A 22,305-nucleotide genomic window follows, 5' to 3' on the forward strand; every position below is an offset into this window, starting at 1 on the left:
AGGTGTGTAGGGAAAGACTGGGTAGAAGGGAAAGGTGGCCATCACTCAAGTGATCTTTAAATGTAAAGTACAACTGATTGTGCCTTAAAGATTCATAGGTCAAGTAATGGCCCATAAGCACCAAGGTGACTAAGGTTCATTTTAGAGTATATAAGGCCCACAAAGATGTCAACCTTAAAAGTATAAAACAAACTAGTTGTGAAAATCTATTTCCTCACTGCAAACATAATCCTTCAATCTTCTCTGCTTTCCAAGGAATATTGCTTTTTCTTCAAAAACAGGAACTGAGTCTTACACTATTCACTGATACACAAAGAAAACAGAAACAGAAACTCTTAGCTGGGTGTGGGGGGAAACATTCTTCTCATGCTTCAACCAGTTGATTTTGATACTGTGGACAAAAACAAAAATAAAAGGCAGTATTGAATCTATGTATATATAACATATATACACACACACATTTATAGCTTTCCTATAAAGTCAGCAGGTACACGTGACTGTTTATACCATTTTGATGTGTAGTTCTTAATATTCCTACCATCTAAAACCACAATGGTCTATTTGACATACATCAATAAATAAAATTTTAAAAGCATGAGGTTAAAAAAAAAAAGCTGAAATTAAATACAGACTCTAGATTTGGATTTAAAATTAGAACTATGTGCAGAATGTGGCAATTTCTGCAAGCTCAATTTGTAATTAAAAATATGAAAAATAAACCAGTAGACTGTTACAGTTCACATTATTTAACTATAATGTCCTCTCAAGTGTATCTTTCCAAGGGAAGCAACTTTAGAAACAAATGTGGACAAATTCATTCACAGTGGTGAGATCTGCTCTTGACCTGTCCCTTCCTCCAGGTTCATCAGCTTTTGACCTCTGCAGCCAGAGTGACTGGCTCAACATCCTTTTCAGTCTTCTGGTCACTAGTTTCAAACTGTACTAAGACTCGCAGAGAACCTTTGGTCAGGCAAACAAAGATCCACCCTCAGAGCACGTATGCTCCTCCTTTGATAGCCTCCAATTTAAGTTTCTTCACCACTCACACTGATTAAGAGCAAAAGAAAACCTTATCAAGTCAATTAAGAATCTTCAAACTTTATTGACCTCCCTGGGTTACATACAAATGATACACATTTTCTTTTTTGTCTGCCACACCTGCCACCAACATGCCAAAGGCAAGTCTTCAAATACCCGAGGATATGGATTAATTTTACAAGTGACATTGAAGTCCCCACTGAGTTACACCTGCTAAGCTCCCAACCAATTTCAAGCTGTGCACTATACCAAAGTCTTACACTTGACGTTAAAAGAAAACAAAGTTCAAAAAAACTTCAGCACAGAACAAAGTCGTCTTCTTTTGCGGAAGGGGCATGAGGCAGGAGTCCTGTTTTTAAAGTATACAACAGCAGACTTTTGATAAAAAAAGATTGTCGTGGGAGAGAGATTGTGTGTTCTAGTGCTCCGCTTTCCCCTCCCCACAACCCCTCCCACCCCCTGGATCTCCCTCAAAGTGAGAATACAATGAAATTGGTTTGTATTTATAGATATTTTACAAGGTTAAATAAGAACAACAATAATAATAAAAAAATTGAACACTAAAATGAGCAGGTTTTTTTCTCTTTTTAATTTTCTTTCCAAACGTGACCAGTGTTGCTGAGTGACACTCAAGTAACTGGTGGTTTTTCCCGTGCAGCTGCTGGCTGCTCGGGGCTGTTCAGGTGGAGTTGGAAGCTGATGCAGAAGCGGCGTTGTTGGTCTGTCCACGGTCTCCGGCATTAGCATCTGCAAATTGAAAGTCCCAAGAGAGAGCATGAGCGATGCTTCAACACCCCAAAGAGAAAAGTACACTGCCTCAACTGCGGACCGAGCTGTGTGGTCTTCCAAGCTGTATCTGAAAAGGTTGTTTAAATATGGCCGATACTATGAAATCTGAATTTCTTTCTGCATTGAGCTGAGTCCATGCCTTGGCCTGGTGTTTGGTGTAGGAAAGACAAGTGTCTTTGAGTTAGTTGGGGTCCGAGTAGCAGTACATGCATGAATACTCAGTTGGGAGTCTGGCTCACTTGAAAATAAATAAGTGAACAGTGCACAGCTGGGAACACTTGCTAAACATTCTGAAGCAGGTTAGAGTTCGCCATCTGCTTAAGTGGGTAAAACGGGTGGAGGCACTGACCATAACATGGGTCAGCACTGAGAGGTAGAAGCACCATGTGTAAATCAACCTCAGCTGCTTACTTTCTAAGTATAGTTCTTCTTCACTATTTGTAGAAATGGAAGATAATGAGCAAAAAAGGAACAGCCACTGCAGGACTGATTCACTTCTTCAATTCAAAGAAGCATCTTGCAGTCAAATATCTTGGCACAGAGCTTACTTCACCTCATCTTTTGGAAATATGTCTAACTTTATATTTAACTTTAACTCCCCTACACCCCTTTTAAGGTCCATCATTATTTCACGGCACCTATTAACATTTAAGTGGGCATTTAGTTGCATCTGGACCAGCACTGCCTCTCAGGCAGACAACAGACTGCTGTTTCAGTTGCCCGTCCAGCCATGTCCCTGTGCCATTGTGCATGTGACTGCTAATACATCCTACTGGGCATATTTTCTCCCAAACACTTGACACTGAGCCCTGAGCAAGAAGAGAAGTGGCTTGACTGGGATGGATAACTTCTAAGAGCCGTCTTCCTAGAAGTCATACTGCCCTTGACCATCAAAGCTGGTGATACCAAAAAAACAAGTTCCGAAGTTTTGTCTCCCTCAAGACTGAAATGCTCCTATATCCTTTGAAGAGTAAACAACTGTCATAGCTGAATGTAACATCTGTCTTTGGATCTTTTTTGTTTCAATTTTTTAATTACAGCAAGAAACAGAAGACCCCAAGGACACACAGGAACGCTTTATTTAAGGATTAGCTGTTCGGTTTATCATTCCAATGGCCACTCTATAAAAACTACACATCTTTTCTAAATTCCTGATTTTCCTGCCCTCAAAATAATCTGCCCTTATATACATTTAACTCAGCCTTTGGGGAAGATGTCAAATCTCTCAATTTGACTGGTTATGTTTAATTCATTTAATTTCCTTCAAAAAAGTTATAGCTGCTTCTAGTCCTGTTTTCATGAAAATAAGTGCAAACATTACAGGATCAGGGTCCATGCATGGAGTCATATTAAATCATTATATGGCACATGGGACAGGTGGCAAGGTATATAACACAGAACCTTTCTTCGAAGGCAAGTACATGCCTTTTCCAATAATCACTACATAACTATGTCTAATACTTCAGTCATGACTCCTGGTCTTTCTTATATGCCATTCCTAGTGCGAATTTTACTCTTCAATGATCAACCAAATTCTGTCATCAATGAGAACATCAATTTCTGTCCAGGTCACATGTTCCTGTAAGGATTTCTCAAGAAAAACAATCATTTTTGTAATTCAGGCACAGGCTGCTTTAACTTACTTAGCCACCCAGGCGCTCCCGCAGGCTGCCTTAAAAACAAGTCTAGCAAATGCCTGAAAGGCTGCAGAGCTATTTCAGAACGATAATGATCCTCACAAATCCAAACTTACTGTAGTATTTCCCATGAGTTGGAGGACACTGAGAACCTATGCGTGATCATCATCAAACAGCACTTCTCTCTTTTTAGTATGTGAAGAGGACAGGTAAAACTTTCATGTTCTGGTCTTCCAGACTTAAGAGATTTCCCAATCATGAGGAATTCACCAGCTTGACCATGACAGGCATGAGCTACACTGGAGGACACCCACTAAGGTTCATTTACGTAGCCATCCAGTTCATTATGTTAATTTACTCTCTAGCAAAATCCTATTGTGTGTATGAATTTGAAGAAACAAATTCAACTTCTAAATAATAAAATTTGAAAAGACATGTAGTCTCCTCAGGTTTGTAATTTAATGATTTCATTACTTTTTTCTCTGAATTATCTCCATATCCCCTATTAAGTAAAATTTTAATAGCTAAATATTTTGATTATAAATATCCTTGAAAGCTCAAGTCACGGCACTGTATTCATTCATCAAACAAAAACAAATAATCTTTGCCTGCTGCAACAAATTACATTTAAAATCAAATTATATACATCCTTTGTGAGAAAAAGAACAGGAAGATGTTTTTCAGAGGCAAAGTACAGGGAGGAGAAATACAACAAAGAAAATGGAAAGTTCTACAACCTCAAGAGTAGCTCCCACAGAACACCAGGCTTACTAACTGAATAAAACTACATTTTTTTAAGTTCTTCTTGGTACATACTTACTTTGCTCCTACTGCCAATTCTGTAAGCTTATTTTACATAGTTGAGTTAATATGGCCTTTTTACAATAAAAATGCTCGTTAATTAAAAACTGTCACTGGATTTGGATGTTTAGTAATTTCTTTAACATTTCTTCTCAAATATTTAAACAGAAACTCCTTAAAAGGGCACCTGGGTGGCTCAGTGAGTTAAGCCTCTGCCTTCGGCTCAGGTTGTGATCCCAGGATTCTGGGATCGAGTCCCGCATCAGGCTCTCTGCTTTGGCTGGGAGCCTGCTTCCTCCTCTCTCTCTGCCTGCCTCTCTGCCTACTTGTGCTCTCTGTCTGTCAAATAAAAAAAAAAGAAACTCCTTAAAAGCACCACAATTCATTTTGCTCCTGTCTCCAACATTCCCTTTTCACATTCATACTGGTAAAAGTGAGGCTTCCTGGCGTTATGGTTTTAAGGACAGCTAACAACTTTTGATTATAGAGCATCCAATTCAACTACAAATAACCAAAGACCGTACAGTCTCGTTTTTAGTCCTGAGATGCTATCCTGAAATTCAGTGATACATCTTTCTTCAATCTCGTCCAGCTCCATAAACACTGAGAATGAGACCCAGCTGTACCACTTAATAGCTATGTACCACGTAACAGCTTTGTGACAATAGAACAAATTATTTAACCTCTTTATTCCTTAATTTCCTCATCTGTAAAATGGAGATACTACCACCTGTCTATGAAATAAGGCCTAGGAAGGTCTCAGCACAGTACCTGGGTATAGAAATTGTTCAGTAAGTGGAAAGGCAAAAGAGACATCTAACAATACATAAACTGTACAGTTTAGTCTGACTATAATAATCATCACCACCATAATGTCAGTAGCAGCAACTGTTATCATTTGAATGCTTACCAATGTACCAGACATCATACTATGTACATTGCAGGTACACACCCAAGAAATAGGTACAATTACTGCCCCCATTTTGCAGATGGGAGAAATAAGCACAGAGGTATTAGAGGACGAGAATGATGGCCTTTATGGTTACTACAAGGGACAGCAAAGGAAGAAAAGAACCTAAGGGGATTTTCATTCAGACCTAACTCCTACATAATTCACTATGATTTCTAGAAGCCTATTTCTATTATCTAAAAAGGGTTACTACATTAGAACAGATCTGGGAATTTATAATAAGAAATAAAAGTACAGTTATTTTATTTCCTAATTCTTAGTCTGTATAGGGTATGCAAAGATAAAAGTGTTTTGGAAACAAATACAGAGGTGATTATTTCAGGCTTCCTAGAAACCAATGTCCCTTACCATCCTTCTGATGCTACTTCAGAACCAAGCAACCAAAGAAGGACTTGAGGAATAGAGAGAATGATCAGCTTTGAGGGACAGAGGTATTAAGATCATTCTTACACACTTGGTAGCCCCCTTCCAAGATGGCCCCAATGAGTCATGTCTTCTGGGTGTTTATGCCCTAATGTAGTCCCTTCCCCCCAAAATAGGGCTGACCTATGTAACCAACAGGATATTTGCAGAGACAATGGTGTATGACTTTCAGAGTTAGGACATAAAAGATACTGTGGATTCTACCTTGCCCTCTTCCTTGGATCAGTTGGTCTATGGAAAACCAGCTGCAACAATGTGAGACACTTAAGTGGCCTTATGAAGAGTTGGTACAAAATGGTAAGGGACTGATGCCTCTCGTAGCCGGGACTGATTTGCTAATAAGCACAAAAATGAGTCATCCTGGAAGTACATCTTCTAGCCCCAGGTAAGCATTCCAATGTCTGCAGCCCTAGCTGACATCTGACTACAACCTCATAAAAGACCCTGACCCAGAACTATCCAGCTAGGCTGCTTCTGAATTCCTGACCCACGTAAACTATGTGAGATAATAAATGTTTATTCTTGTTTTAGGCTGCTAAATTTTGGGGTATCTTGAACATACATACAGGTCAAATAAGTTAAATGCCAGGTAGAATTTATGCCCACAAGCCCATGAGAGCATCCCTGACCTAGTCCCTCTACAAGATATGTATGTCCGCTCCTAATAAAATATACAAAAGACAAGGAAAATTGCATCAGATGATCACTTGTTTTTCCCTAATTCTAAGAAGAGTCTATGGTTCTATGGCTTTTGTGCTGGATATGGCAAAGGGAATTTGTACATGTATTTAATGAAACCAGTTTTATTCTGTGTGACTTCAGATATAAAAATGACAAGTGGGGCAACCCCATAGCGAAGCTAAGGGTGATGCCCCCTAAGGTATCATGTTCCCAACAGAATCCATGAGGCTGTAACTTTTATCCTAGATAAAATTTTTATGTGTAAAATTCCATATATGATACACATATATTTTTTTAGGATTGGACCCACAGTTGCTCCCCCACCTCCCCTCCTATATTCTCAGAGATCTCTAAGAGTCATGGATTTATTGAGCTGCTGTCTCAATACTGAGGAAAATGCCCCACCTAGTTGCTCAGGTCATAAACCAAAAGTTGTCACCATGATTCTTTACTTTCCCTACTCCCTACATCTAATGCATCAGCAACTCCTGTCCATTCTCCCTCCAAACGTGTTTAATCAAATGTGGCAACGAGGGAAGGAAAGTGAATGGAAGACCCCACATTTATAAACTGTTGCCAAAGTGTTTAAATAAAAAGAGAGCAGCAAATAAGAAAACAGGTTGGGAGGAAAGCATAGTGAGTAACATAGGAGGCTGGGATTCCAAATGTTCTGCCACCATGAATCAGTGTTCTGCAACTAGAGATCTATCTAAAAGATAAAGCCTTTTAAGTGATACAAGTTTTCACTGTTTGGCCTGAAATGTTCTATTTGTACTCTCTTATAGGGTGGCTGCTAACTATATATGGTTACTTCATTTAACTGAAATTAAGTAAAAATAAAAACTTCGCTCCCTATTTATCATAAATACATTTCAAGTTGCTCAAAAACTACAAAATCTTTAATATTTTTTATCATTGGCAGATTAGCAAAAGCACATATTTCAAATATCAAATTCTTTTCATATTTTATATGTACTTTATAAGTATGTTTGGTTAACTTTAAGTACACTTTTATTTCCTTATTTCCTTTACGCTCTCTGAGCCCATTTCATGTGTTTCTATTTACTACTATCTCATTCTATAATAGTTACAAATGTCTCATGACAGGTCAACTTTTCTAAAAGATAAAATTTATACTCAGAAAGTTCCTATTCAAGCTGTTCCAAGTGGAAATATCTTTATTAAAAAACTATGTTTCAGGGGCACCTGGGTGGCTCAGTGGGTTAAGCCTCTGCCTTCGGCTCAGGTCATGATATCAGGGTTCTGGGATCGAGCCCCACATCGGGCTCTCTGCTCAGCGGGGAGCCTGCTTCCCCCTCTTTCTCTGCCTACCTCTGATCTCTCTCTCTGTCAAATAAATAAATAAAATTTAAAAAAAAAAACAACTATGTTTCAGGTGTTAGTGTTACTAACTGACACAGGAACAAAAAAGACCATTTTTTCACAGAGAATCAAATGTACACTCTAAACTTACATTTAAATTGAAATCATAATCTACATTAGTGAAATAAAAATATAAAGTATAAAGGGAAGGACTCAATTTTCGTTTTTCTCTTTATAATGTCTACTATGACTTTGACAATTTGGGGTGTATAATAACGAGGGGGGGGTAACCCCTCCTCAGCAAAGTATTATTACCTCTCTTTCTTCATTTTTCTGAGGAAAAGGTGTGACACAAGACACCAAAGTGGCTTCACTCATTTCAAAAACATGACTGCAATTCAGATGCCAGTGAGCCAACCAAAAAACTAACAAAGTTGGAGGGCCTGTCAATAAGACCTTATATCTTATCTGCCAGCAGCAGAGAGATCTTAGATACTCTGGGCTCAAGGGTAGAGCACATTTTAATTAGGAGGGTTGGTTGTTCAGCGTAGGTAACTGAAGGCCGTGAGAACACAGGAAACATTTTCGCCTTTTAGGTTAAAAGATCTAATTTGGAACAAAGAATGAGAAAAGGAATATGAGTATCAATAGGTGACTTCAGGCAAGGAACTGAGGAACATTTGAAGAACATCTAGAAGAACGTTTCATACAACATTTCTCAACTTAAGATGATTTTACATTACTTTTGGAGGGGGGAGAAATTCAGGTAAAATTTTTGACTCAATAGGAGAAAACATGTTTTGAATAAAAAGAAACAATTTCCTTGAAGTGATACTTAACGACGCTCTGAGGAAAATAATGACTAAGCAGGCTTGACTGGTTTTCTGTGTAGCTTTACACAGAAAACCAAAAGAAGCCAAAAGGAGGAAAGGGGTATAGCACTGTACCTAAAAAAGACACCCACATTCTTTGGCTACCAAGTTGGTAATACCTAAAAACATATGTGCACACATGCATGCAGCACCTTCCCCACCCCACTCTGGGCTGCCTAATGTTAAGGTAATGGGAGAAATGGAAAAATACGTGCACTGCAAGCGGGCAGTATAATCTGGGATAAGCTTTTTGGTAGGCATTTTGATATATATCAAAATCTTAAAAAAATTATTATCTTTTGACTTGGCAATTATACTTCTAAGCACTGAGATATAATACAAATGTCTAAGAATAAGAAATCAAGTTAAATAAATTATGATACAGGCTTAGGATACACAGTTATATACCCCCATCCCTTGAATAGCGGGACCCATTTAAAAAAAAAAAAAAGAAGAAGAAGAAGGCATCTCTCTTTGCCCATTCATACACAGACTAAAATATAAAATGACGTTACCTTTCATTATCTTTGGAAAATACGCAAGACTTTTATTTTCTAAAATAACTATATATTATTTTTTAACAGAAAAAAATCCCCATATTTTAAAAAGCTACGTATTTTTAGAAATTCCATATATATTTGGGTTAATATAAAGAGAGAACAGAAATGAAAGGGTTGGGAAAAGGAACACTTGGGGGCAATACCCTGATGATGATAAAACCAGACAAGATATGGATATAACTTTCCCAAAGCACACTGTACATTGGCAAAGAGGCAAAGGATAATAGTACTTGGGGAGGGGATGAAAGGATGGTAACTATGATTTTAGAAAGTATTTGATCCATGGGCTTAATTTGTCTAACATTTCAACTCTCAAAATTAGTAGAAACAAACAAACAATGGGATAAATTATTCTGGGTTTAATTCTGCCCAACTAGAAATAACTGGCTGGTGATGTAGGTGACAGGAATTCTGAAGTAATAGTATGTAAAGGGAACCATGGGCCCTGGCTAAATCTGAGCCATGACCTCAGTAAAATGGATTTCAAAAAGTTCAGGGAATAATAGGTTTGATTTTAGAGCTATAGTCTTCAAAAGGAGCTCAAAACTGACAAGAAGTAGAAAATCAGAAAAAAAAACTCTGACCAAGCAATTGCAAATAATCTCAATGCAAAATAAAGGGAGAAGAACCAAAGAAGTCAACTAAAAGGGTTTTCTCTGATGAGCTCATCATTTTAAATATAGGTAACTTTAAGAAGAAGGGAACACATTCAAGGAAGAATAGAAAATAACAATGTGAACCTATAAAAACAGGTCAGATTTGGTTTAAATAAACAGCATAAGGTATTCAAAGCAAGGTCAAAAAAAATAAAACCCCCTGACCAGGTAAAAAGAGAAGACAGACCTTGTCCAACTCCTATCATGATTCCCTTTTCTGTTAGAAGGGTTTTCAACCTGGAAAGGATATAACAAAAATCCTAATAAACAAAATGCAGCCCAAGAAAGGTGAGGGCAATCTACACATTTTAAATGTCTTTAAATCCAGAATCTAAAGTCCAAGAAACAAATTCTAAAATGGATTACAGAAACTCACAGTGGACAAATAGCAGACATTAGAAATCTCCCTAAGTCTTAAAAAAAAAAAAAGTCTGATTTCCATTCTTGATAGTGATACCTTAAGGATGGAAAACTTTCTTAAAAATTTTTTTGACAACAACAAAGCATTTTACGAAGTTTTCCAAAACATCATTAAAATGAATATTGTAAGGTTGGTCTGTAGCTAAGTAAACAACAAGAGGGGTAAACAATCATTCAGAAACCCCCAGAAGAGTAATCTCTAGCAAGTCTTGCTTTTAGTACCATTTAACTTATTTTATCAGTAATTTGAGAAAAGGCAAAAACATCTCTAAGGAGGCCCTGCCTTGTACTGTTTGATATGTTTTATTAGCTGCTTAACAGTGGCAAAAAACTGTTATGTTTATGAAATGTGTAGGTGATATATAATTGTATAGAAAACCCAACAACCTGACACTTAGAACATATTCAGGATTAGGATTTGAAACCCTCACTAATATGGAAGGCAGTTAGCCATCATTAAAATTTGAGGACCTTTGTGTGTAACCCAAGAATAGGATCACTGAGAAGAAGAAAGTATAGGAGGACAAATTTCAGGGTGAAATAAGGATAAACTTTCTAACAGAATGATACAAAGATGGAATGTGCTTATTTTTGTAGTAATGAGCGTCCAGTTACTGATATACAGAAGCATGGGATAGATGGCTTCTTCTTAGCAGACAGTAAGAACATGAGTGGAAATCAGTGTTTTTTAAATTTAATAGCATGATCACTGCACTGAAGGAAACCTTACTCAGAAGACTGATATATAAAGACAGAGAAAACTGCTCTAGCTGAAATTCTCTACCATATCTCACACTTAATTGACATGGCATTGGACTACATGAATCTCTAAAGTGGTTTATATTTGAACAGTAAAACTATAATTTCTCAAGATTTATTTTTCTAAATAGTTTAGACAAATGGTCTCCCAAATGGAGTAAATGAGAGGATGTCATGGAGAAAATAAGAATTTACATATATAAAAACATGTATATGTTAAAATTATATATTATATGTTATATATACTAAGGTTATATACTAAAATTATATATTACACATATATAAAATTATACTTTATGGACTATTAATAGTATATATAATTTCAAAAGTTTCTCATCAGAGCCATGATCAACTATAATGCCTCCTGATACTGAGGTAACTTTTTAAAAACAATTTAGAAAGAGTATGAGAATTTTTGAGAGAAAAAAAAAATCAGAATCCATACCCACTAATTTAACACAACTGTTTCAATTTTTGTATATTTTTATCTTGTCCCTATCCACACGCAAACATTCATTTTGGCAGTTACCAACATGCCACGTAAGATCTGGTGAAGATTTTTACAAATGTCTATAAGCTACATAACTGATATTTTTGTGATTATATAAAGATGGAGATTTTATAATGTATCAAAACAATGTCTTCCTGTTGACCAGTCAGATCAGACTGGATCCCCTTTTTGTTATTATATAATTATTCCTATTTCTACCTCTGTACATGGTAGCTTTCTGTCTTCTGTTAGAAGTATCCTGAAGATTTCTGAAGTGGGATTAGTGAACTAAAAAGCATGAACTATGATAGTTCTTGTTCTATATAATAATGCCTTCCAACAGGTCTTAATCAATTCACTTGCAGTCACTTTCTGAACTCTGAGCATAACACCAGCTAAGTACCTTGTACACATTACATCTTACTTCTTACAAGTCTATATAGCGGGTATTTATTATTCCCGTTTTATGGATAAGGAAACTGAAGCCAAGAGAGATAACAAGAGCATAAATATTTTAAGGTCTTATTAAAGAATATAACCCACACTGCCAAATTCTTATTCAAAAAAAAAATATACCCATACATACATATTTATTTAAATATAGATAGCCATCAATGTCGCACGATCAAGTCCTTCATCTAGATCAGCATTTCCTGAGATATGTTTGGTAACATGCTTGGTTCTCACTACTTTGGCCCCAAAGAAAACTTTTCCCCTGACCATAATGTGGTGTTTTGCCACAGACTCACACCGAGGGGTACTTAAAAAAGTATCCATATGAGGCTCATTATTACATTTACTGTTGGAATGGTAAAGGGAACTTCATTTAATCTATCTCTTACAGTAACAAATTTGAGGCCCCAAGGGAGAAATACTTCTCAAACAGCAGGCCCAGAAACATTTTGTTTCTCCTAAGCCATCAGGGTGTTAATCTAATGAACAATGAACAAATTTTAACATGTAACATTCCTTTATTTAGCCACTAGGAAGCTCAAAGCAGTATCTGATATCCTCTTTGGTAACTATCAAGATACTCAAGGCAGGCATTTTTCTCAACTAATTAAGTCTGTCCTTAGCCTCAGCCTACTATTCCTCTATTAAATTCCTTATACTCTTATGTACTTCAACTTTGAAGTAAACTCTCAGGATCAGAGTCCAATCATTTTGCATATTTATGTCGAAATGTGATATAAATGGCTTTAAGAATATATATATAGCAATGAAATATTTTGGGGGGTCTGCTGTAACTTGTATTGAAGCCACATAAAAATCAGGTTATACTAGGCAATTTGCCCAAAAAACCTACTTTAACTTGTTTAGTATCTCACACTAAAGAAATCACTTAAAATTACCCAAAACTCACCAATCATAATTGGTGCTATTGTATTTCTAACTTCATTTTTACTCATACTCTAAAGCAATTCTAATAAAACTCCTGGAATAAGCTCAACAAGTAATTGCATTAGTTCAGGGTTAGGGGCTATTTCATGCTTTGAACATACAATGTCATATAAAATCTAACTTGGGTTAGGGATTTATTAGGTTTATTAATAGCTCACAAAAGCAACTCTATCTTCCTTCTAAATAAATTGGTCATAGTTTTAAAATTCTTATATTTAAAAAATTTAAACCACAATTCAGCACATTATTTTATTTTTACAACATTATTCTAGGAGAGCAATGCCACGCATTTTACATTTACTTTGACTTTCTCAAAGTAGCATGTGCTGATGGAACTAGAACTCGGAAAGAAATCTTTCTTTCCAGACTTTTTCTGGAACGAATGTAGGCCATGGACTACAAATGTTTCTCAGCTTTATTAGCAATGCTCTAAAAAACTTTTGCACAGGAACAAACAACTGTGTGCCAGACAACAGGAGATGGATTATGACCTTATTGTGGAATTGCAAGAACTAATAATGATTTTATCTCCTGCAGCATCAATGCCCTTAGGCAAAAATGTCTGATCCAACTCAGTTCAATGTATTAGATGATTTAATGAAAACAGAGTCAGCTCCTGACATTTGCTTTTTAGAGAGGGATAAAAAAGTGTACCAAATTCTGAGCCCAATTGTGTTATTGTATTTCTTACTTAATTTAAACATCATCCAGTGATTCTTTAAAGAACTTTTAAATTCATTCAAAAGTTGGATATTTTCAGAATATCTGCAATTCTACTAAATAAGGCCCCATTAGCTGGCTAAGAGATCAGCAGTATACCAGAGCTCTAACCTGGGAGACCATGAAGGCCTTTTTTTTTTTTTTTAAAGATAGACAAGATATAGTCATATACTGATCTAAATCTTAAATGCATGTGCATTAGTTTTAGTCCTTTCAAATGCTCAAATTATACCAATCTGTATTTTATTTATACTTGTTGAAAGTTTGCCTCTCCAGCATACTCAGAATGATGAAACTAAAGTAAAATATCTTCAATAATATTACATTTGTACAGATTGCTTTCTGCTATGGGCATCTCATCTAATGTATATTTATCAAGAAATTATACAGAAAGCATGACTTTAAAGGTAACTAAGAGGACAGATTTTAACATTATAGTAAGATATTTATAATTTATATATAAAGTACTTATGGGGTCCTTTTGTGCTTTTTTTGGAAATAAAGCAACATTTTATTCACATTTATTCATTTGGCTGTGCTATGTTTTTGAAATTTGGAGGGTATTAAATGTTCACATACATCACATGAAATAAAATGGAGGTAATCATTATTAAAAAAAAAAAAATAGAATGTTTTTAGAGAAGACACTTATGTTCTCACCTGAGGCTGCTGTGGCATTTGTAGGGGTTGAAGCAGCTGCTTGAATCCGAGCATGAGGAGGAATAAGGATGGTAGCTAGAGGTGGATTACTTGACAGTTCTAAAGAAAAGGTAAGACACATATTAGAGCCCATTCTTAACTCTTTTATGTGAAACTACTTTTATTGGTAACAATAAACATAAAGTACATTAAAACATTGGTTTAAAAGAAAAAAAGACATGATAAACGTACATCTAAAACTAAATCAATGAGCTAATAATCAACTTACAGAGAAAGTCCACAGAAATGTTGTACATATAACTAAGGCACTATCTGCTAAAATTAGATTATGTCTGAGAATTAAAGGGAGCCTGGGGAACTACACTGGCCAAAAGTTTGAGAATAAGCATATTACTAAGATATATTTCCATCTTTCATTAATTTAAATATACTGTGTGTGTATGTGTGTGTAGGCACCACTGCATGCATGGACCAACCTACCTGTTAAAGTTTCGTTGCTTTATTAAAAATAAGAATGCTTTTATTCTGTTCTATTTTGCTTTCTAACTCAGTAAGATTGTTACTTTGAAATAGGCTTTTTACCAGCATGTGGAAGTTTCTATCAATTCTATACAGAGTGGCTTTCTTCAAAGAATCAAATCCTATATGTAAGTCTCAAGAAATAATTTACGATGATATTGGATCTAGTGATGTGTGGTGAGCTTTTACATACAAGTCTCTGGTGTTAGCTTTAGGTAATGTGACCATTCTCCTGGTCCTCCCAGGATAACTCTGTTAATTTTTGTAATTCGAGCATTTACCCAGTGGCTTTCATTTTCATTCTAGTAAGTGTTGTAATTTGAAGGAATAATTACACAACCATACTAGCTACAGGAAGACATTATTCTCTGAGCTAAAGCATACATTTTGACAATTCACAGATATGGCATGGAATAAAAAAAATTAAATAGTACAATCTTAAAGTAAATTTGCATAACATAAAACTAAAGATTTTAAAGATTTTATTTTATTTATTTGACAGAGAGAGAGACAGCGAAAGAGGGAACACAAGCAGGGGGATCGTGAGAGGGAGAAGCAAGCTTCCCACAGAGCAGGGAGCCTAACACGGGGCTCGATCACAGGACCCTGGGATCAGGACCTGAGCTGAAGGCAGACACTTATGACTGAGCTACCCAGGCACCCCCGAATTAACCATTTTAAAGTGCACAGTTCAGTGGCATTTCATACGTTCACAATGTTGTATAACCATTCCACACCTCTGTCTAGTTTCAAAGCACTGTCATTACTCAAAAGGGAAACCTTTCAGCAGTCACTCCTGATTCATCCCTCCCCACGAGACCCTAGCAAAGAAAACAGTGTTTTAATACTATAGTTTAAAATGTTTTCTGAGGGTGTCTGGGTGGCTCAGTCAGTTGGGTGTCCAACTCCTGATTTCAAATCAGGTCATGATCTCATAGTTATGAGATTGAGCCCCGCACTGGGCTCCACACTCAGCACAGAGTCTGCTTTTTCCCTCTCTCTCTGCTCCTCCTGCTCTGTCTCAAATAAATAAATAAAATCTTTAAAAATAAATTTAAAAAAAATAAAAATATTTTCTGTTGTAAAGCTCCATTACTGACTTATTCAAATTGGCATCTAAATATCTAAAATTTGTACTAAATGATACCAGATTCTGATTAAAAAACAAAACAAAACAAAACAAAAAACAACCAGCAAGCTGATGCCAAGATTTGTGAAAGATGAATGGGAGCAAAAGCCTAAAACTGAAAGAAGACTCTCCTTAAGTGAGAAGATGTAGGGCAGCTTCTCAAATTAATAGATGGAAGACCATTGGAAAACCACTACTCTACTGATCAGGTTTGAAGAGATGCTATTTTCTCAAAATCAGCTTTAGTAGCTGTATTTGTTGTCACTGAGGAACAGGAAGATCCTAGGGTGTTTTATTTCACATTAGTCCTATTTCAACCTATAATCTTATACCTAGCAAAACAAGAGAATCCCTATTACCATGGCTGATGACTCTTACAGTTCTAGAATAAAATTAATGGATGTGGTAGTTACTCTTCATTAATGTAAAAAGGAAGATTCAACATCCCATTTACAATTAAAATCTGCTAAAAAGGCTTCTTTAAAATTCATCTATCCATTCATCCATACTTCCATCCAACCATCAATACTGAGCAAGAAACTGTGTTTCATGTCGTAGGTCTCAGGACAGAGAAAAAGATAACTATCTTTGATCAACAGAAATTGAAAATGGAAAGACAAATAAGCTAACAAGAAAGGCATTCAACCTATTCAGGATACGAGCACTTTTTTTTTTTTTAAGATTTTATTTATTCATTTGACAGAGAGAGAGAGATCACAAGCAGGCAGAGAGAGAGGGGGAAGCAGGTTCCCCACTGAGCAGAGCACCCGACGCAGGACCCAATCCCAGGACCCTGAGATCACAACCCGAGCCGAAGGCAGAGGCTCAACCCACCGAGCCACCCAGGTGTCCCTAGGATACGAGCGCTTTTAAATTAAAAGATCTCTATGACCAAGTGCCCAACATCTAAAAGAAAATCTAAGAAAGGAAAAGATGACCAGAGATTTTAAGATAAGACATTCTGACAAAGCCATTTTTAAGATAATCTTTAAAATAAACTGAATATCGTCACATGTGGCCCATGTTGCCCACTTTCTCCCATTCATTTACTCTCTTTTATCAGATCATCCATCTTTCTATGTATCTGTTTGCCCAGTGGAGGGGGCATGGTGGTTTTATGTGACATTTTGTGGATGTCACACACACACGGGGAAGGGCTTGAAAAAAAGCAACCTCTTTTTCCTTAGGGAGGAGATAGCCATTTTGGCTTTGAGTAGGGAAAGAGGGGTAACTAACGAAAGGAAAGGAGAAAAGTGAAGAAAATAAGAGGCAAGTAAAGGAGAAGCTATGGATCCTGGAGGTTTTGCCATATCCAAAGACAAAGAGAAGAGTAAGTAAAGTCCACAAAATAACTAAAAGAACTAGATTCTTAATCTAGAGTCAATAAGTAGTCTTTGGGTGGAGGGGAGGGCTTTTGCAAATTTGAATCTAACATTCTAAAACTTAAGAAATTCTAACCACCTCCCCAATCTCTATAACTCACTGTTCTCTTCCTTAACTATAGGAATTCCTTGAGGTTCATTGTTTTCCATCAGCTTTCCTCTACTTCAGAGAGGTTGTTGTCTTAACTTTTGCCTGTATGAAAGAGGAAGCCTCCTTATACTTTGTTATAGTCCCGTTCTCTACACTAAAGTCTGTCCCTTTTGTGGGGACAGACTATGGGGCTGGCACAAAATGGTTGAAATGATTTTTTGCTCATGATAATTACTACCCACTCCCAGTCTCCCCATCTATCCAGGACAGTGAGCAGTAAGGAAACTGAGACAATGAATGTGGATACAAACTGCAGAGTGAGCATAAGAATGTAAAAAAGGATGGTATTTTAGAGGATAGGAACAGCAGAACAAAAGAACCTTTCAGGATCAGAGAGAGTGGGTGTATTCTTAGACAAAGAATAAGCAGTGTAGTAGAAGAGACTGAAAATAAAAAGAAAGCTAATTTTTAAAAAAAGATTATTTATTTATTTATTGGACACAGAGAGAGAGATCACAAGTAGGCAGAGCAGCAGGCAGAGAGAGGGGAAAGCAGGCTCCACGCTGAGCAGAGAGCCGGATACGGGGCTTGATCCCAGATCCCAGGACCCTGAGATCATGACCTGAGCCGAGGGCAAAGGCTTTAACCCACTGAGCCACCCAGGCTCCCCTAAAAAGAAAGCTAATATTTATTGAATAAACATGTGCGAGGCTTGAGATTAGGGAGATAATTAAGGGAATTATGAGGTCCATAATACTGAAGTAGGCCTAGCTTTGGAGAAGAGGAAGAATAAGACAGACCATGCTTTATCTCAGAGACAAGGCTCAAAATAACATGGCAACAGGTTCAGAAGGTTTTAGAAAAGTTAACAATGGTTTTTGTAGCAACATGGATGGGACTGGAAGAGATTATGCTGAGTGAAATAAGTCAAGCAGAGAGAGTCAATTATCATATGGTTTCACTTATTTGTGGAGCATAACAAATAGCATGGAGGACAAGGGGAGATGGAGAGGAGAAGGGAGTTGAGGGAAATTGGAAGGGGAGGTGAATCATGAGAGACTATGGACTCTGAAAACCAATCTGAGGGTTTTGAAGGGGTGGGGGGTGGGAGGTTGGGGGAACCAGGTGGTGGGTATTAGAGAGGGCACGGATTGCATGGAGCACTGGGTGTGGTGCAAAAACAATGAATACTGTTATGCTGAAAAGAAATACAAACATTAAAACAACAACAACAACAAAAAGTTTAACTAACTGTAGATGCCATAAAACTGTGCCATCAAAAACCACATAGTAGTTTATCAGGGACTATCAAGAATCTTTTGATAGCGTTATCAATCATTACGTGATCCATAACTAAATATTTCAATGGACTATTTAAAGAAAAGCCAAATGAATTAAAAAAGTTATCAATAAAACTAAATAGGTATCAACCAAAAGGCAGACCAAATTCATTGAATTGAATTTTGCTGCATCATTGTTTGTAATGTAAATGAAAGAAGAAACATTCCCATGAAAAGATAAATTGAATGAATTTAACCATACTTGATTGCCTGATAAATCAATCTTTTAAAATATTAAAACAAAACATAAATCTAGTTGACAAAATCTTAAGTACTCCTTGAAGTTTCTATTCTTCCAAATATATGAGTCCTAAATTTAATGATAAGAGGTAGACAAGAAACCTTCCTGGTTTTTTCTGGGGGGACGGGGATAGAAACAGTGGGTCAGTGGCTACGTAGGGTATGTTTGTTCAAACTGTGGATAGTGGGAAAGCTGAGGATAAATTTGAGAGAAGCAATCAATGTGTAAACTAGAGGGAAGAAATCAATCCTTTTGTTTACCAGACCTTCTCTTACGGTGATGTAAAAAAATACCAGTCATCAGGTAAAAAGTCATCTTCTTCATTAGCTTTGAAACTGACCCTGCAGATCTCTAGAAAGGAGTCCCTAAAAGAGGCAGATTTACTCTTTCTTCTACAATTAGTTTGAGGTCTTCACTTGTGTTATCAGGCTTCCTATCTACATATGAAAATTGCCAGTGGCTCTCTATAATAAGTACTATTTCTCTACAAAAAGGTTCAGATGATTTTCACAATGGCATGTCCCTTTTTTTGAGCAGTAATTCAAAGGCTGGGATGTGCAACTTGATCTCACATATTACTGAATTCTAATGTTGCTTATCTGGATTTTTTTTTTTTTTTTATGATAAACAGCCCTATCCTAATGGCTCCTCTCCTCTTCTAACAATTTCAAAGTGCCCAGAAAATCCCTGACCAAGTTTCTAAGTAAATGTTAAAATTAAATAACTAAATTAATTAGATAAGACAAATAGTAAAAAAATAATTACAAGGCTCACTATTGTTTCTTGGTGATTATAATGATGTTTAATGTGAGAACTACAAAATTATCTACACAAATCCAAGTCTACTTTGCCTTGGAACTGCCCAAGAGGGAGCATCGCAATTTATACCAGTCACCCAAAAATGTCTGAATGCATTTGTATACAACATTTATAGAAGTGATGTATCTTGAAAGTTATCTAGCAAAATGCTAGTATATTAAAAGTTCTGATGATTAAAAAGAATAGGCCTTAATAACCTAAAAACCTTACATTATTGTAAGAATATAAAAATCAATCCATTCTTGGTGAAGTATAATAAATGTAGCATTACTATGAGTTATTTTATCTAGCTAATAACCTTTTGAGGCATCTAAAAATAAGACTGCTAATATTTTCAATCCTGGGAAATGGAGTTTGTGTTTTCTGTATCCATTTATACTAAGATTTTATATATCTCACCCTATTGTGGTGTTTAGTTCCCTCCCTCCCTTCTTTCCTTCATCTTTCTGAAGTCAATTCATTTTTATAATCAGCATTTGGGAGCTGAAAGTGTCCTTGAATATTCTTTATTCCACTTTTTTTTTTAAAGGGAGGAAACTCAGAGATAGTCCCTGGACCAAGATCTACAACTAGTTAAAAACTGAGAACTAGACTTTAGGTCTTACTTACCTCCTTTCATATGCAATACTGCATATCTTTATTACCTTGGTTATACATCATATACTACCAGTGGTCTGGTCTTCCTGGAAGTCTATCTGTCCAGAGCACACACAGAACTTTAAGATACTAGTTTGTGATTGTTTGAGGTCAAAGAAACAGAGTGGACAAAATAGTCTCAGGGAAAAATGACAATTAATTCTCATAAATAATTAACAATTTAGAGCCTAAAATCTTGAATACAGTCAACATTTTTGTCATTAGTTCTTTAGCTACCTGAACTGAGAGACTTATCTGCCTCCTTTTAATGTACTCAAGAATTTCTTTACATTCTCCCTGTAGTGTATTTCTGTTGGTTTAGCATTTTATGACCTAGAAGAGTACAACCTTGCTTACCTAGAAAATTTGTTCTTCTAGATAACTTATGAAATATTAAAGAATAATTTTGGTATCAACTCCCTTGATAAGTATGAACAACTCCACTTCTTATTTACCAAAATAATCCACTTGTTTAAAACAAATTTCCTCAAGTCCATTGTTCTATAAAGGCCTTTATAGTCATTTTCACTCAAAAGAACACACAGCAGGAAACAGGGATAGCCACATAAAAAGTTTACAGTTCAGCCTTTAAAAAAAAAAAGCAGAGGGGCACTGCAAATTAGAACAGTTTATGAGTTTCACTTTGTGATTTGATTCATATCCTACATATAAATCAAGAGTTTCTATTTTATGTAAATTTATCCTTGCTATTATAAACTATAATAGGTCTAAACCAAAAACCCCCAACTCAGGGTTTACAATAACTTGAGAGTAATATCAGAAGAATCATAACCTCAGGTCACTGAAATACTGTAGCTATTTAATTAATTAATTTTAAAGGATTTATTTGTTTTAGGGAGAGAGAGAGAGAGAGAAAGAACATGAGCAGGAGGAGGAGAAGAAGAAGAAGAAGAAGAGGAGGAGGAGGAGGAGGAGGAGGAGGAGGAGAAGGGACAGACAGAGAGAGAGAGAGCGAGAGAAAATCTCAAGCAGACTCCAAACGGAGAGTGGAGTCTGATGTAGAGCTTGATCTCATGACCCCGAGATCATGACCTGGGCCAAAATCAAGTGTCAGATGCTTAACCCACTGCGCCTCTCAGGCGCCCCCACTGTGGCCATTTTAGTTGTAGCTGAGGATGAGGCAGGCTGAAAGAAAATACTCAGGACATAGAAAGGCAGAAAGAAGGTGGCTGACCATATTTATGTGTATCACTATTCTATAACAGGAAAATTGGTTTAAAATTCATTGCTACAGAGATCATGGAACCTCCTAATGATGATAAATAATTATTTACAGTAACTTAAAAAGTTTTTAATTCCATACAATAAATTTTATAAATAAGTAATCTACTGCTTTCAAATGAAGGAAGCATAACCCTTTGATGAACTGGGATTCTAGAACATTTGCTTTTATTGTTCACCCCCAACTTATTCTCAATTCCATTTTCATCACTTCTTATTCTGTAACATACACTTACACTCTTTTTAAAACCTCTCTGATCCTTTTCCTACCTTTTTTTTTTTTTTAAGATTTTATTTATTTATTTGAGAGAGAGAGAGACAGCACAAGTTGGAGGGGCAGAGGGAGAGGGGAGAGAGAGAATCTCAAGCAGGCTCTATGCTAAGCATGGAGCCTAACTTGGGGCTGGATCCCAGGACCCTGAGATCATGACCTGAGCTGAAATCAAGAGTCAGATGTGGAACCGACTGCACCACCCAGGCACCCCTTTTTTCCCTATTTTTCGTTTTCTCTATTTTGGTCCTTTTTTCCATTTGCCTTGTGGAAGCTCTTTACTATTTCATCTGCTTTCCTCATGTGCAGATACTCTTACCCTTTACCCCAAGACATCTAATTTGCCCGAGTTTGCATGGTGCTCTCTGGCAGCCCCACATATCCTATGTTAACTTTCATTAGAGAGTTAAATAGGCCCAGCCAATAAGCCACCAC

The 22,305-nt window shown here is 36.5% G+C and overlaps 1 protein-coding gene across 3 annotated transcripts in view; it reads right to left on the reverse strand.

The window, feature by feature from the left end:
* Nucleotides 1-1,082: 1,082 nt before the first annotated feature.
* GSK3B (glycogen synthase kinase 3 beta) overlaps nucleotides 1,083-22,305 on the reverse strand; it is a 203,646-nt gene continuing 182,423 nt past the window's right edge. For 2 of the 3 annotated variants that reach the window (XM_032852318.1, XM_032852319.1), the window contains 2 exons: nucleotides 14,201-14,299; nucleotides 1,083-1,785 (listed from right to left, as the gene is read on the reverse strand). In XM_032852318.1, the coding sequence (XP_032708209.1) occupies nucleotides 1,718-1,785; nucleotides 14,201-14,299 (167 nt within the window). In that variant the 3' untranslated portion in view covers nucleotides 1,083-1,717. Of the gene's footprint in view, nucleotides 1,786-9,937; nucleotides 9,988-14,200; nucleotides 14,300-22,305 lie in introns of all 3 variants that reach the window. The other variant, XM_032852321.1, reaches the window with a different exon arrangement.

The sequence above is a fragment of the Lontra canadensis genome, unplaced genomic scaffold (assembly GCF_010015895.1).
Source record: "Lontra canadensis isolate GAN:19392208 unplaced genomic scaffold, GSC_riverotter_1.0 scaffold6, whole genome shotgun sequence".
In the NCBI taxonomy this organism is placed as follows: domain Eukaryota; kingdom Metazoa; phylum Chordata; class Mammalia; order Carnivora; family Mustelidae; genus Lontra; species Lontra canadensis.